Source organism: Salvia splendens, chromosome 2 (genome assembly GCF_004379255.2).
Source record: "Salvia splendens isolate huo1 chromosome 2, SspV2, whole genome shotgun sequence".
Classification (NCBI taxonomy): Eukaryota; Viridiplantae; Streptophyta; class Magnoliopsida; order Lamiales; family Lamiaceae; genus Salvia; species Salvia splendens.
Window position 1 is genome coordinate 2,735,066 of NC_056033.1, and position 15,669 is coordinate 2,750,734.

At 36.4% G+C, this 15,669-nt stretch overlaps 2 protein-coding genes across 4 annotated transcripts; one reads left to right on the forward strand and one right to left on the reverse strand.

The window, feature by feature from the left end:
* Positions 1 to 103: 103 nt before the first annotated feature.
* Positions 104 to 11,694, reverse strand: LOC121783345 (SAC3 family protein B-like). 3 transcript variants are annotated; one of them, XM_042181401.1, is made up of 17 exons: positions 11,335 to 11,694; positions 9,897 to 10,121; positions 9,452 to 9,556; positions 8,988 to 9,221; positions 8,023 to 8,139; positions 6,978 to 7,220; positions 6,113 to 6,286; positions 5,782 to 6,038; positions 5,407 to 5,507; positions 5,041 to 5,256; positions 4,401 to 4,628; positions 4,233 to 4,324; positions 4,039 to 4,132; positions 3,619 to 3,711; positions 2,737 to 3,521; positions 2,545 to 2,659; positions 104 to 2,042 (listed from the first exon to the last, which is right to left on the reverse strand). In XM_042181401.1, exons 1-17 carry the CDS (start codon positions 11,445 to 11,447, stop codon positions 270 to 272), a joined length of 4,965 nt encoding a protein of 1,654 aa, XP_042037335.1. In that variant the 5' UTR covers positions 11,448 to 11,694; the 3' UTR covers positions 104 to 269. The 3 variants fall into 3 exon arrangements, with proteins under 3 accessions (XP_042037335.1, XP_042037329.1, XP_042037342.1); XM_042181395.1 differs by having other exon boundaries at positions 9,897 to 10,124; XM_042181408.1 differs by lacking the exon at positions 11,335 to 11,694 and having other exon boundaries at positions 9,452 to 9,549; positions 9,897 to 10,031.
* A 2,107-nt stretch (positions 11,695 to 13,801) lies between these two features.
* On the forward strand, positions 13,802 to 14,748 carry LOC121793144 (peptide methionine sulfoxide reductase B5-like). The gene is made up of 3 exons (XM_042191328.1): positions 13,802 to 14,037; positions 14,182 to 14,338; positions 14,412 to 14,748. Exons 1-3 carry the CDS (start codon positions 13,802 to 13,804, stop codon positions 14,565 to 14,567), a joined length of 549 nt encoding a protein of 182 aa, XP_042047262.1. The 3' UTR covers positions 14,568 to 14,748.
* Positions 14,749 to 15,669: the final 921 nt, after the last annotated feature.

Sequence of the window (15,669 nt, forward strand, 5' to 3'; positions counted from 1 at the left end):
ATCCGTTCTAACTCTTCTTGATTTTTATGTGTTAGTTCATTTTCCTTATTATATTTCTGTGTAGAAAGTAATTTCATTATGTGATGAGAGAGACAGAGAGAAGGATAATAAAGCTGGTCATGTATGAAATATAATGAAATAGATGTAAAATAGGCAAACAAACTCTGGTGACAAGGATCAGATATCAAAGTTGTTGCTGTCTAGAGATATACAAGCTATTTCTGGTACAAATTGTTTATGTATTGGCACAAAAAGGGGGCAAGATACAATCAAAAATAGACAGCCAACTTCTTGTCAATCATGTTTTGGATAATATTACACTTATCCAATAATTCACTAAGTTTATCAGCATCTTTAGGAACTTTAGAAGAGGCGGTCAGCAGTGATCTATCATCGTTGTTTTGCTCGACTGCTGAGAAATCACCAGTAAACATGTCATTCTGTGGGCTCTTCTCTTCTGCAATTAATGTTACCTGGTCACTTGAAGATGGAATATCAGCAGAATCAGAAGCCATTGTTGACAATGGCTGAAAGCTCTCGAAATCCATCTGATTTGACTCAAGTCCTGTAGGGCAACAGCCAACTTCAACCAGTTCATCAAGAGATGGCTGGGGAAAGTAAGGAGGTAGAGTAGTATCTTCTGATTTCAAGCTGTAGAGGACTTCTGAACTTGGAGGAGACGAGCTGGGCAGTAGCAGGAGATACGTTGAAGACAGTTCTTCGCTATTTAGTTTCATCAGCCGCCAGTTGAATATCCTTCGAAAAATTGAAAGCCACCTTGGAATGATGTAATAGGTAGTATTGTGAAGCTCAAGTGAGGTGCAACTTTGAAGCAACATAGATGCCTCGTTTAGGGCCATGGCTCCTCCCATCATCTTACTAGCCTCTGTTAAATAGTTGACCAAACAATTTTCTAACAGCAATTTATGGTTTTCCATATCACCTCCGATACCAAGACCTTCAGATAACCATGACAGGTCATCCTCCAACGGAGGGAGCTTGCAGTCATTCAATGCAGACATCAGCGTTTCAGTTCTTGAAGCTGAGCTCCATCCTACGCTTGGTAAGTACAGTTTTGCAGCCATGAACTCATCACTGAACTCATCAAGCAGGTCGATTTCAGGACATGGCCAGCCAGTGGGATTTGCTCGGGCTGCCGCAGAAACTTCATTCAAGGTTTGATCCAAAGCCTCATTGAAGATCGAAATGCAGTCATTAGGACCTACTCTGTAGATGTCCATACCATCAAGAACTTTAAGGGTAGTGTTCAAGTGGGAGAGAACCCATTCACGTGTTTTTACTCTGCTAACACTGATCTGTGGTGGAGATTCACAAGCCAGCCATTCTAGTCCTTCTCTTAGACATTTGTCACTGAAAAAACCACCCCACCCTTGCATTTTGACATCTTTAAGAGAAGCAAAGCAAGAAATAATCACCCTTGACTTGTCAATGTCGTGGAGTCCCAATACTTTAGCTATGTTAGAGATGTCAGATTCATCATTGTCAGAGCCACCGAGTATAATAAGGGGCACGCAAGAACCAGAAGGTAAGAGAGCAACAATGTCATGAAGCTGCTTCTTCTGGAGTTCTAGAGGAATCCCTTCAGATAAAAGGAAGAGAATCGCACTTGCTCCTGTTATCGACTTACTTATATCATCAGAGTTCGTGCTCTTGATAACTGATAAACAGCAGGTCGGGTCATCATCAGATTCGCTAGGGATCCAACTTCTCCAAATCGCAAGGTCAGGAGATGACAAAAGCAGATCATCCGAACAATCACTGTTGGCAGGCATGAGCTTGGAAAGCAACCATGAACCAGCAGTTGAGAGGTCATTGGGAAGCCTAGGGTTTCCTTGATGCAGAGTCTCTTCCTGTGAACATAGAACCAACTTCCAGCAGATGCATTTGGCATCTGGATTTTTTTCAAAAAGTTTAGAAGCAACAACATCTAAAGGATTCAGCACCGACCACGACCTTTGTTGAGTTTCACGTCTCTCACGCATGACATGATCAATGTTGAACGTCCCAGAGATGCCTGGTTGCTTTAGAGAAAGGAGCAGTAAGAAAAAGACATTAGTTATTATTGGAGACAAATATTGTAGGTGTAAATTGAGAGAGTTATGTTGATTCCTCTTGTAAACTAAACCCATGCTCTCATTGAAATCAAATGCGGATTAAAGTCACACAACATAGTAAATTATTTTTTATAAACCAAAAAATTGAATAAAAGCCCAGATCATATGCAAATATTTTCAGTTAATATAGCCGCAGACAGAGAGAACTTAAAATTAGTGTAGTAACCTGTGAACAGTATCCTTCATAGATGTTATTCTGATTTTCCTGGAGAAGAACCAAGCTATAATGTTCAAGAATTTAGTTTACAACCGCAGTTTTTAATCACTACCCAAAACGTCCAAACTTACAGTATAGACCTAAAATGATTAAAAAAACAAAATCTAAACAGCTATAAAAATGTTGACAAAGACACCTAATGCATTTTTATACTGTATTTAACTATTCAAGACAAGCTCACAAAACACTCACAATTTCAAGCTGGCAAATAGGTGGGCCCAACGAAAGCAAATCCCTTGCAGCATTTGCTGTAAACTTCTTGTGCTCGCGCAATTTCCTTCTATTTGTGGTATGACGCTTCCATATCCTGAAAAACGAATGGGTAAGGAAAAAATCCAAATAAAAAGACATTATGAAGCATCCAGCAGAGAGACAAACTACAACCTCAACATCAACCTAAGTCTGGCTTCCAGGACTTCTAAATCATAATTACTAGTCGTTGCTTCATCAGTTGTATCTTCGTCCACAACTTCTGTTAGTTCTTCATCTTCTATGTCTTCAGAGAACACAGGCTCTTCTGTTGGAGTAGAAACAACAGAACCATGAGATGCAACAGGACCTGTGTCTACCTCAGCAGTCACTTCAGTGATTGCAGTCTGCAGGGTGACTGCTGGTGTTGCTTCCAAGTCAGGTTTCATTGATCTACCAAATGATATCCTAAAAGCAGGTTCATACTTGAATTTGTTTTCAGATTCAACAGCACTGGCATGAGGTTTAGGGGAACTTTTGGAGAAATCTGATACTACCAATAGACCAGCTGAAGCCTCCTGAACCTCATGTGGAGTGGTTCTTTTATCTGGTGTAAATGGGGAACTAGAAGCTTTATGCGTTTGCTTTTGCATATTAATTTTTGGAGATAAACTGGTAACTATGTCGTGCATTTCCCCATCATGGAGCTGAGGAGTGCTGACAGCTACAGTAGGTAAAGCTGGCCTTGGGTGAGGATCCTTCTTAAGCTTGAATTTTATTACTTCGGCTGATTCAGTTTGTGGAGGAAACATGACATCAGTGACAATCATCCTTGACCTCTTTCTCTCCACAAGCTTAGATCGCTTGACAGGAAAGTCACTCTCGACATTGAAAAATGCATTTTCCTTTACCATGTACGGTTCTTCAAAATCCCTCATTGAAAAGCCATGGTACTCCAGAAGGTCTCCCACATCCTCTTCCTAATTTAACAAAGAATATTAACGAGATGTGTAATTTCCAACATCTTAACAGTAGCCAAAAAATTTGAATACATACACAGACACGAACACACATTACCTCCATCCAAAGCCATTTTGCAACATGAGAAACGGGAATTCCCTGGTTCATTTGCAGACCACAGTGCAAAGAAGCAAGAGCCTGGGTTCGTAACTGGCCAAAGTAGAAAATAAATAAATAAATTACTATAAATTCCTTAACACAACTGCAAGAAAATGTTATCAACTGCAACATAAGATTTTCCCGAGACTTAAACAAGGTCAGATGTAATAAACATTAATAACAGAAAATCAAGTACACAGCATTTGCAAACCATTTGATCAGGCATGTATTGTAAACTAACTCCCCGAGCCCTTGTTTCAAACATTTTAGAGAAGCTAAATATAATGCTGAAGAAAAGCAATTGATGCAAGTGCCTATAACTAAGCTTAAATTAGTCAGTACATTAGCAAACCATAATTATGTTAGCTTAGTTCATACCTTTGAAAAATGTGCATGCATTAAGCAAGCTTGCAGATAACTAGCTTTGCGGGCAAGCCTAAAGAAGGCAATAAAATTTCCTGTTCTGCAGGCTCTGTAACAAAAAAACAAAACAATGTTATTGATAGAGAACAATACTAACTACACAAGGTTATGACAAAGAGGCAGCTTAAACAATATTTTGAGAAGGAAACCTGGCCACATCACGAGCAAATAACACTTCTGGAGTTTGCCGCATCTCCGGGGTCATCTTAGCCAGATCAAGCGACAGCTCTGCAGGTTCAACCTGGCATGATTTTCTTATTTGATGGACAGCAAGAAAATGGGAACAGTTAAATTATTTTCCATCTCAAATGACTTACTTTATACCCAGGATGCTTGTCAAGCTTTAGGAGGGCATAATAACCTCTAAATTCTCTTTCAGATGGCACATCTATTCCTTTTTTTCTGTGATCATCGTAAAACTGAAACAACTCTACAGAAGTTTTGTTCATCTGCTCAATATTAAGATGTGCGTCAAATCCCTCAGAGAACCCCTCTCCTCTAGTATGTTCGCATAACTCATGCATGACTATTATGTGAAGTCTTATCTGCCACAAAAAATATAAGTGATAAGAGTTAGTTTCAATAAATATATGAAAACGAAGAAGAATATAAACCATAAATAGGAGGGGGAGAGTGGAAGGCAATTAATAATGATTACGTTGGGCGGATAAAGCAACAGCAAGAAAAGTGATGAAAGATATTAAATATAACATTTATACAAAATGTGAAACAATTACAAACATCAGAAAAATCGCATTCTTCGCCACCAAGTATTAAGCAGATACAGGAGAGTGTGCAAATACTTCAGAAAAAGAAATAGTTGTACATTCCTAGTTCATGAATATGTCCAAACACTTCCTGCAACTTCGCACAGTCTAGTGAAATATAGTTACCAAAAGAGTGTCAAATAGATTACAAATATGGGCTTCAGATCTATAATCATGAGGTGCAAAATACCATTTGCTCAAGCATGGTGATAGCCTCTAGATTGAAAATGTGCTGCATCCTCAAATCCATACGAATGGCCCGCATTCTATCCCATAAGAAATTATATAAGCCAAGAAATCTATCATCGTATGGTTCATCCAGTAAATTCATAAGATAGTCTATTGTCTTTTGCAAGATTGGCAACGGACGAATAAGCTCTGCTTCCCTCTCTGCAGTCCTAGTATACTGAGAAACAATAAGAATGCCCGTCAGCAAGTTCATGCAATTTAAATTATTAAATAATAATGAAAAAGATGCCCAGCAAGTTCTATGTTGAAATAAATGTATATCCCGCCATCATTAAGCAATAGTCAAATAATAAATCACAATACATACCTTTTTTACAGCAATATATTCACTGGTAATGTTCCTATCCCCATCCACGCGTTCATATTGATCAAGGTCTCCTTTTCTTTCACGCTCAGATCTTTCAGAGACTGCCAGTCACATAATTTGGCATGAAATGGGGTTTTGCTTCATATTACTGGAGTTAGTGAGTCATATTATTCACGAACATTCTGAAAACAAAATGACACTCCATAGGTTGCATGTATGCTTTACTGACATTAAGATGAAGCGTGTTCCATGGGCCAGCAGTTGTGTTGCTTTCACTTATAAAATGCAGATGTAATAGCAAGCAAGGAGTATTTGTGCACCATAACTCAGTCATAATGTAAAAGAACTTGCATGATGATGAATTTCAATAGGTACCTGGACACATATCTGGACATAATCCAACTATACTAGTGGATGATGATGTGCCTTCATGGTCTAAGAAGGCATTCCCACTGGAAGAATCCACCATCATATCCGTTTTGGGATCCCCAAAGAAACTTTGTTTATCCGGTAAAGACAACTGCTGACTCTTGGCTGGATCCTTTTGGCTTTTGACAATTGGATGGCTTGGCACTGGTTGGCTTAATTCATCCTTGAAGCGAGCCAAACGCTTTGCTTTTGCATGCAATTCTCTATGCCAACTTATGCAGCTCAGTACAACCAAATACTCATATTATCGTACAAAAACAATAGATGAATATTTTACCGCTCAATCTCCTCTTCAGGATCCAAGTTCCCCTGAGACACTAGACCAGGTGAAGTTTGACGGGGTATCTTGGTTCTTTTAACAGATGGAACCTCCATTGGCGTGTTTACATCATGTTCAGCATTCATGGGTTGTATAGATGTCGGAGAAGGACTTCTTTGGAAACCAGGGCCTCTGAATGGAAATTCTTTCAGTAAATGTGGAGAAATAAGGTATTGAATTAAGAAAAAATGCACTAGGTTTAGCACCAATACATATTATGTCATATGATGAAAATGAAATCACAGAGATATATCTATCCAAGAAAAAATACATACAGATATTTTGAGGAATGCAACCCCTTCTCAATGTGCATGAGTCAAAGGCAACCTGCCTTGGCCTTTAAGGAAAATGAAGGATGGCACAACACAAGATTATGAAACAAACTATAATTCTCACATCCAAGTGGTATCAAATAAATGTTTGGTCCAAGAATATAAGCACAAAGTCTCCATGATAAAGAAAGCTCAGAAGTCATCATAATATCGGTATGCAATAACTGATTTACAATATAAAAAGTTGGTGAAGTAGGGATGTATTGCTTTATTTGAGAAAATATCAGCTTATATGGAACCTAGCTATGTGACAATAGACCTAGGCTAAGCCAAGCAGTTATTAAGAGTAAGTATGAACCAAAAGAATACTTCTGCAACAAGACAAAGAAATTTTTATACACATCACTCACATGAGGACATGCTATATTTTGCATAATCAGAATCCAATTACTTGATATCGGGGCAGAAATTTATTCCCCGCACTTTCTGATTTGAGTAAATTGGAAAGTTGATGAACTAAAAGATGCTGTATGTTCAAATTTCTCGCATACCTTTTGTGAATGTCAAAACTACTGGAAGGATTCTGTGCAAAATTTCCATTGGGTGATGGAATTGTTGGAGACCTTGTTCTTTTTGGAAGTTGAACATCTCTATGATCAGGCTGAAGCTTTCTTCCAGGTTGATACGAGCCCTTTGATGCCAAGACTCCAGGTACATCTTCCCGAACCAGTGGAGTGGTAGTGTTCATGGGATTTTTTGATTGATCAGCAGACATAAAGGGAGAGGGAAATGGCCTGTTTAACAAATCAAAAGCATAAAGATTTGGGATGATAAAAAAAATCAGTACTTCAAAAAATCTTGAGACCCCAATCTTGATGTTAAGTTGCTCACCTGAAGGTGTTTGTTGGGAGAATACAAAATCAATCAATTCTAAGCATTATTAACTACGAACAGTATCCTAACAGAACTTGTGTTGTGTTAAATGTTAAGTTGTTAACACCCCCAGCCCATGTTTTAGAAAATTATTTTCTGTTTTGAGTGTTAGCTGTAAGAATTGCTTTACAAGAAACGGAAGGTCTTTTGAGAAGAGAGATAAAAAAATGTGTGTGTGTGTGTGAGAGAGAGAGAGAGACCAGAAATGTTTTCGGTTACCTCTGCAATTGTTTCAAACAGCCCTAAACTGTAAATGGGTCCCCACGGCTCATATAAGAGATTCCAATTAAAATCCTAATAAGTGGAATACTGAATAACAAAACAATTGCAAAATGCTAAATATAATAAGATGATCTCTTGGTGAGATGAGCTATAGCTAGACGTCTGATCATTCCTACTTCAACCCCAACTCAAGAGCTCTGCCCTTTGACTTCATTTCACCCCATATCATCGATCCCCAATTTCCAGTCCTAGTTCCCCTTTTGCAGACTATATTATAAGCCCATGCTATTTCAATAAGTTCACTTAAGTACTCTGTTTGAAATTTGCCTATTCTGAAGCTTAAATCCAGTTCTAGGTGACGCATGCACATCAATTGTGAATCAATACTGACAAATACAGAAAGTTTGCCAAAAGATGAAATGAGCTTTGACAGATAATTACTTCTGATTTCTTCCAAAGGGCCGAGAAGATTCCCTTCTGGGGGTGTTGCTCTCAAAATCCAATGGCAGTAAAGAAATAGCCTCGGGAGCATCAAGGTCTCTATAGTCAACTAAAGATCTAGAAGAAATGCAAAATATTAAACACAGTACTTGAATTGATTTGCAAAATGTATTATTATATCACAAGTATGTTGCCGTCATAATATATATCAATAAGAAAGCTGTCTATGTTCTACATTTCAATATTTCCAAAACCAGACTCGCTAGAAATGTGCATGACAACCCAGAAAAATTTTTAAAACGGTTACAACAAAGCTCCACCATCATATTTATTCATAATGGCATAATATCCTTATTTTCTAAAACTAGTAGAAAAACTTACAATATACTCCGGGAAGCAATATAGATAATTTCTATGTGATGACATAAAGGACCAAGGTTAAACAAATACTTGAATTTTCACCACATATTTATGGCTTATTCTTTTTCTGTCTCATCGCCTCATGCACTTCAAGCTAAAATATGTACAGAATATACTTGCAAAAGTTAATTTTCAAAACCAAAAAGATATTGCTTGTACAGCCCTTCAACACCAAGTATATGAGCTGCCAATTCAGACAAATTTTTTAATCTTTAAGAACACAAGCTGGTCAAGTTTTTAAAACTATTCCAAGTGCTGTCTAGAGTACTCACTGGAGCACATCACAATATTCCTGAGAGGGCATACCAAAAAGCATTAAAATTCAAAGGCGATGTAAATTGGTGGGGGTTTGTTGATTGTACTCTAGAGTTTGCTGAAAGATAGAGATGAATGCATCATTCTACCTTTCAATAAATTCATTTCAATAACATGTAAAATAACAAATCCATAGCTGATTGTACTACATATTATAAATAAACATTCATTAACATGGTTCCATTTTTACAGTCATTTGTACCTATGTAAAAGTCAATTTTTCAGCTAACCTTTTCTGACCATCAGCACGAGCATCTTCAGAGGAAAACACTGTGGCAGTAGTAAATGTTGGGGACCGTGTCCGCTTTTGATCTGGACCATCTGTGTGCTTGGTCTTAAACATTGGTCCGGGTTGATGAGTACCTCCTGTAGGAAATACTGGGGAAAGTCTTTGTGGTGCTGGTGGACTGACATTACGGCTTGATAAATTTGAGTTGTTAACCCAAATGGAAGAGACATAGTGCCTACATAACAAACCCAAGATAGTGGACATAAATATATAGTATAGAGTAACAGACAATTTTTACACAACTAGTTAGCAAGTGATAACAAGAACTTCTTCAAGAACTTTGAGGCAAACAGCTCCAAGACAGGCTAAAAGCTCATTTCATTTGCATAAATCTCAGTAGACATTAACTGATTCATGTCGGAAACCTGACACCAAAATGTAAATCCTTCTTGATTGCTAACTTACTGCTGAATGTCTTGAATATGAGGACGCTGGCCACCAGCATATACATTGTTATGAGAAACTGGACGAGACAATTGCGCTCCATAAGGATCCAAGTAACTCTGGTCACTAGAAGGAAAGGACAAATGAAAGCAATTGTTAGAAAGAGAACATGATGCATAATTCAAAAGTCACAAGGTCTCTTGTTGAAAAAACCACTTGCAAAAAAATGCAAAGATACAAAGCTACAGTGAGATAAATTTGTTACCAAGAAGAAAGAGTTCCATATTTAAACATAACAATTACCACCATAAGCACACACATTTTACAACTTGCTTTAGTGAAGAGATATGGAAAAGGTTTCAAAAGTGCAGCCAATATGTAAGATTTCATACTCTTCAAATTATGAATACTCAACTGGAAGACTGGAACCCCAGGGAAAAAATTCCTGAAAGACAATGCAACTTACCTACTCAGGGGAATCCTGGATGTATTTGCAATGTCATGTGGTGACTGAATAAAAGGTGAACTAGTTCTTCTAATAGATTGGGCATCTGCAGTCTTTATAGGGCCACTGGGTCTTAAATGTCTTGATGGATCCTGCTGAAGATCAGCAGGAGGTCTTCGATATAGGGAAGCAGGATTTTTCAATGAAGATGCCTTCGCATCACCCCATCTCAAAGGAGGCTCATTGCTTCTGGAGAGAAATTTAGGCTGTATAAGTACACTGTACACTATATTACTACTCTACTAATAAACACAATAAGGCATCCACATGTGAATGGTCTTTGTACCCTTTTCAGAAAAAAGTCATCTCCATGTTCCTGGTATCGCTATCAATTTCTAAAACCCTAGGAAATATAACAGAATAAAAAAAACAGCATACAGCACTTGAAGATAAAGCCAATGAAGTAAGTAAAAACAACAGAGTTTAAAATGACGGTAATATTACTTTTGTATGACCAAAAGAGAATGAGTGGAAATAAATGGTAGCATAGATATGCCCTCCGATGCACAAATATCCCTATAGTCAATTGAGGACCTGACCAAAGAACGCAACCAGGCCAGGGAACATATCAAGAAAAGTCAGCTATGTATTAGCTTTCTAAATGCTGAAATTTTCCAATACATGACACTGTTGTCAGATTTTGTGCAGCAGCATACAGATCTTAATACTTAAAATTGTTTGCCATTTCTCATATGTTTAAATAATGTCCCAAACCTACTTCAAGCAATTTGTAGCTCTGTGTGACAATGTTCCATGATCCTTATGCACCACATGATACAGAAATTTAGACCAACTTACCATTAACTAAATCCAAGCCAAAACTTAAAATTATCCAATTCATGGTGCATTTTGTTCTTTCACTCGTAGCTCATTACAACCAGGAAAATACATTCCATTGACAAGTCCAAAACCAGAACGAACAAATGCATCATCTTTACCTTTGGTCACTGGATTCAAAATTCCTAATCTCACAAATTTGAAGCTCAAGCATAACACAAAACAATCAAAAGAGGCAAAATCAAGTCTTTATCGGTTAGTAATTTTGTAGACCAACTTGGCACTACGAAGCGAAAGTGAATGACACCAACGATCCATTACCAATTTTGACATACAATAAGCAGGGAAATGTGAGCACAGTATCAAAAGCATCGAATACTCACACTGCCCCATGTTTATTTTTTATTAAGACTATGAAAAAAATAGGATGGAAACAAGACTTGCACCAGCGCTACTTTCTGCAGCTCCGCAGTGGGAAACCTTATTTCAATATACAAAATTTCAGTTGCGTGCTTGACTGAATCTCAGTCCCTATAAACTAATGATATTCATAAATCCAACTTAGATTCCGAATGGCAGAAGAATGAAAAAAGAAAAACACGCACACACAATTTCGAATTACCTGGGCGAAACTGGAAATGGCGAAGAGGGGGGCGGATGCCGAGGAAAATTTCCGAAGGGGGTTTGCGACCCTGCACTTGGACCTGAATTCTTCCCGAATCCGCTGAATGCCATAGTTCTTCTTAACTCTCAAATCTTGTGATTCAACAGATGTGCAACAGTGTGCGTCTTAAAATCCAGCAAGCAGCAACACATATATGTAAGGAGTATCCTCTTCAGGTCCGCTAAGGAGTTTTTGAAATTGTTAGGGTTTTAAATTGGGGAAAGCGTCCTCGAGCTTCAGAAGATGATGATTATGACGATGCAGATTGCCGGACAGTACGACGTCGTATTGATCTCTCCTTCAACGATCTCAATTAGGTAGCAATTAATTTTTCTATGGCAAATTGTAGAAATATACTGTATCTGAAAATTTTTTGTTAAAATTAAATGGTGACATAAATAATGAATTAGACGATGCCACTTAGTACTACTACATTTTATTACAAAAATTTAGTGGTTTAAAAATATTAAAGACGTGTTTGAATTGTTAGAAACCATTAGAAGAATGTAGTACTAGTACTTCCTCCGTCCCTAAAAAAATATGGATTTTGAGTTTGACACGAAATTTAATATAAAATTGATAAAGTAGAAAAGAGATAGAGTAAAAAAAGTAATTAAAAAATATTTTTAGTAGATAATATAATCGTTAGAGATAAAAGAATTTCTAGAAGTAGAAAGTACATATTCTTATTAAATAGACTATGAATGAAAAATGTATATTCTTATGGGATAAATGGAGATTCTATTATCTCTATTTTTATATATTTGGAATCTCAAACGTCACTTTACTTAAAACCAAGAAATCTTCATTAATTTCTACTTAAAACCAAGAAATAGGGCAAGAGCCCATCTTGATTGAAAATTTACCATATTCAAGTAGAGAAAATTATCATAATTATGACCAGCATCTTTTTTGATGTGATATGCATCTTACCCTTTTCTTGTACACAATCAAAACAAGTTAGATACTATTCCCTCCTTTCCACAAAAATGATAATAATCATGTTCTTTCTATAACACGAAAATTTCTAGTATTGTGTTATTTTAATGTGCTGAGCGGATAGAAAATAAATCTGACAAAGAAGCATATCAAAGATCATCTATACTAATCTAAAGTGCAACTTTGATAAAAAGTCTTTAATACCCTTTTTGGAGGGAAAATGGAAAGATAAGGTGTCTTCTATTCAAAAATAATTTTTTAAGGCAAAAACAATTGGACAAATAATAGTCTAATAAAATGCTAACTTCTTGAAAAAGTTTTAAAACACATTTAAACAGTGCACTGCCATTAAATTTTTTTATAATTAAGTTATTAAATTTATATATTAATTAGCCTTATATTTGAGTTAAATTGGAATTGTGCAAGAGATTTAGTTTGCCTTCCATTTATTTAGGTTAAAATAGAGATTTAATCATTTATTGCAATACTTTTTAATATAAAGAGTAGTGTAAATTCTCACATTATTCAAAACAAACAAGATGCATAAAATATTATCGTTATTTTAAGTGATAGTAGTAATTTACTTTTTATACGTATATGTGGCGGGAAGTAAGAAATTTATTCTTTCCAATATAAAAAAATCATTTAGTCTTTTGAAATGTATATCAAGTTATGCTATGGTCTGAAATTAAAAGAAAGAACTAAACAGTCAACTAAAATGTGATTATTGGATAATACAAATTTTATAACTTGACTTCTCAAAGAAGTTTTAAATTTATATGATTTAAATTATTCATATATTTAATGTGGATATGTTTAATATTCCATATATTTTTCAAATTAATTTTTTATAAATTAAGCTATTAAATTTATATATTAATTTACCTTTTATTTGGATTAATGACTTGCATAGCACTTTCAATAAACATCTTTACTCACACATATTTTCTTTATTTGTATATCTTATTCTAATTAATTCATACTCTTTGATTATTAGTCACACATCTTATTTTTTGTCATTAATTTTATTGTTTTTGCTTCACTTAGATTATAAATTAAAATTGCATAAATGTTTCATTCACTGGGGAGTAGTAAATTCTTCATTTTGAGTGAGACAAGATAAGTACATTTCTGTTTTTTTAAATCTCCATATTTCTTTCAATTCTTATTTTCTATATATTTATTATATTTTATATTCATTATTTGAAACTCTTATGTCCCGTGCATAGCTCGGGTGTTAATACTAGTAAATACTAGAGTACTAGTATTGGTCAACAATTATCTACTGTATTTATTATTCTATTAGGAGAAATTTTTAATTGATAAATAGGAGTTAGAAAACAATCAAAGTCAATTAACTACAAAAATTACTTTAAAAACTTTCCATTTTCATTCTCACTATCTCATATTCCGAAAATAAAAGCATATTATAAGAAAATAACGACAAAAAAGAAGAGAGAATTATCTATAATTATGAAATTAGCATATGAATCATGAAGCCGTCCACATTCATTTTCTCACTCATCAAATTGCGCTTCCCCCAATTGAAAACGAAAAACTTCTCACTATAAAAGGCATCCCACAAATCATTGCTGGTGCTCACAACACTCAACGCATCATATCAATTATCAAATCAATGGGAGAATTGCAGAGATCAGAGGAGGAATGGCAAGCCATTCTCACTCCTGAGCAGTTTCATATCCTCCGCCAAAAGGGAACCGAGTAATCTTCCTTCTTTCTAATTATTTATCTTGTTTTGTGTTTTCACCAATTATTACGAAGCTATGCAACTAGAAACTGTTTTCTACTATTATCGAACCGAAAGCCAAATGCTCACCCTTATCGTGAATGTTTTGATTCGGATAGGCCGAAAGGGACGGGGCACTACGACAAGTTTTACGAGAGTGGAATATACAACTGTGCTGGCTGCGGAACACCCCTCTACAAATCAACCACCAAGTTCGACTCTGGTTGCGGTTGGCCCGCCTTCTTTGAGGGGTTTCCGGGGGCCATCACACGTTCGGTTGGTATCCCGTGTCACTGTAATAACAATGTCTCACATCCGTGTCTCATGTTACGTGTGTTGTGTGTTTCAGCCCGACCCTGATGGCCGAAGGACGGAGATCACTTGCACTGCGTGTGGCGGACACTTGGGGCATGTGTTCAAGTGGGAGGGGCAGAAGGTGCCGACGGACGAGAGGCACTGTGTTAACAGCGTCTCGATCAAGTTTGTGGCGGCCGAAGCTCCATAGTGTGTTGCTTGATGGTGTGGAGAGTTGATTTTCTTAATGTTTAGTTGTGAATTGGTGATGGATGTTATCATGTTGGTTAACTTTGCTAGAGTGAGTTTTAAGAATAAGTTGCTTGATTATTGAGTGCTTTCTTAAAAGAAAAGCAGAAATTGGTGAAGAGTTTTTATAGATCATTTTCTAATACGGAGTAGTATCTCTTAAACAACAAACTGACTGTATTTCTTTGCAGAATTGGTGCTGATATCATATCACTATAAACACAAGTGAGAAATGAATCAATACATGCTTCTACCTCAAAATCGAACAAATAAACTCATTTTCTACTCTGCACAGTTATTTCTCCACTATTGCATGCTTTCATGAGTTGAACTTCTGCACAGGAAAAAGAATAAAACAATAGCTAAGTATACCCAGAGAAACACTTAATCAGAGTTTTGATTTATCTAAAACAGAAATATGCAACAATTTTGATGCAAAAATAACAAAAAATAATATGACAACATAATCATACCTTTTTGACAACATTAACAGGAACTGAGAAGACACTCCTTCAAAATCAAACTCTGACCACTATAAGGATGTTCATACTATTTCTTAAGCCACCAGTTCACAAACAATGCACACACCTGTAGAGCTAAGTAGACAGAGGAGCATTCTCCGAGCTGTTTGTCATTGCAGTTCTGGAGGTTGCGAAAATAGTTTGTTCCTGCTCGGGCTTGAGCTAGGTTTAGCTGGTTTGTCCATCTCGATGAATAATCCTTACACAAGGATGGTAATTTCTTTTCAAGCTTTCCTTGGAGAAAAAATTAATCGAAGAAATTGGTAATATACGACTTAAGAAAGCTAGCTTAACACAAGATATGGACTTAATTGAATCCTTAGGAGTTGTATGAGGAAATTCATGCATCGAATTCATTAAAAAATTAGAACAAATCAACACAAAAAGCTAGGCCAAAGCATTGAGTTCCCAACTAATGAGAGTGTTAACCCGTCCCACAAGAGCTCCCATGAATCACAAGGGAAACAGAATGGTTTTCCGAATTGACAACCCAAAACCAAAAAGACATCCCTGCCTCAGACCTCACCACCGAACTCATTTTGC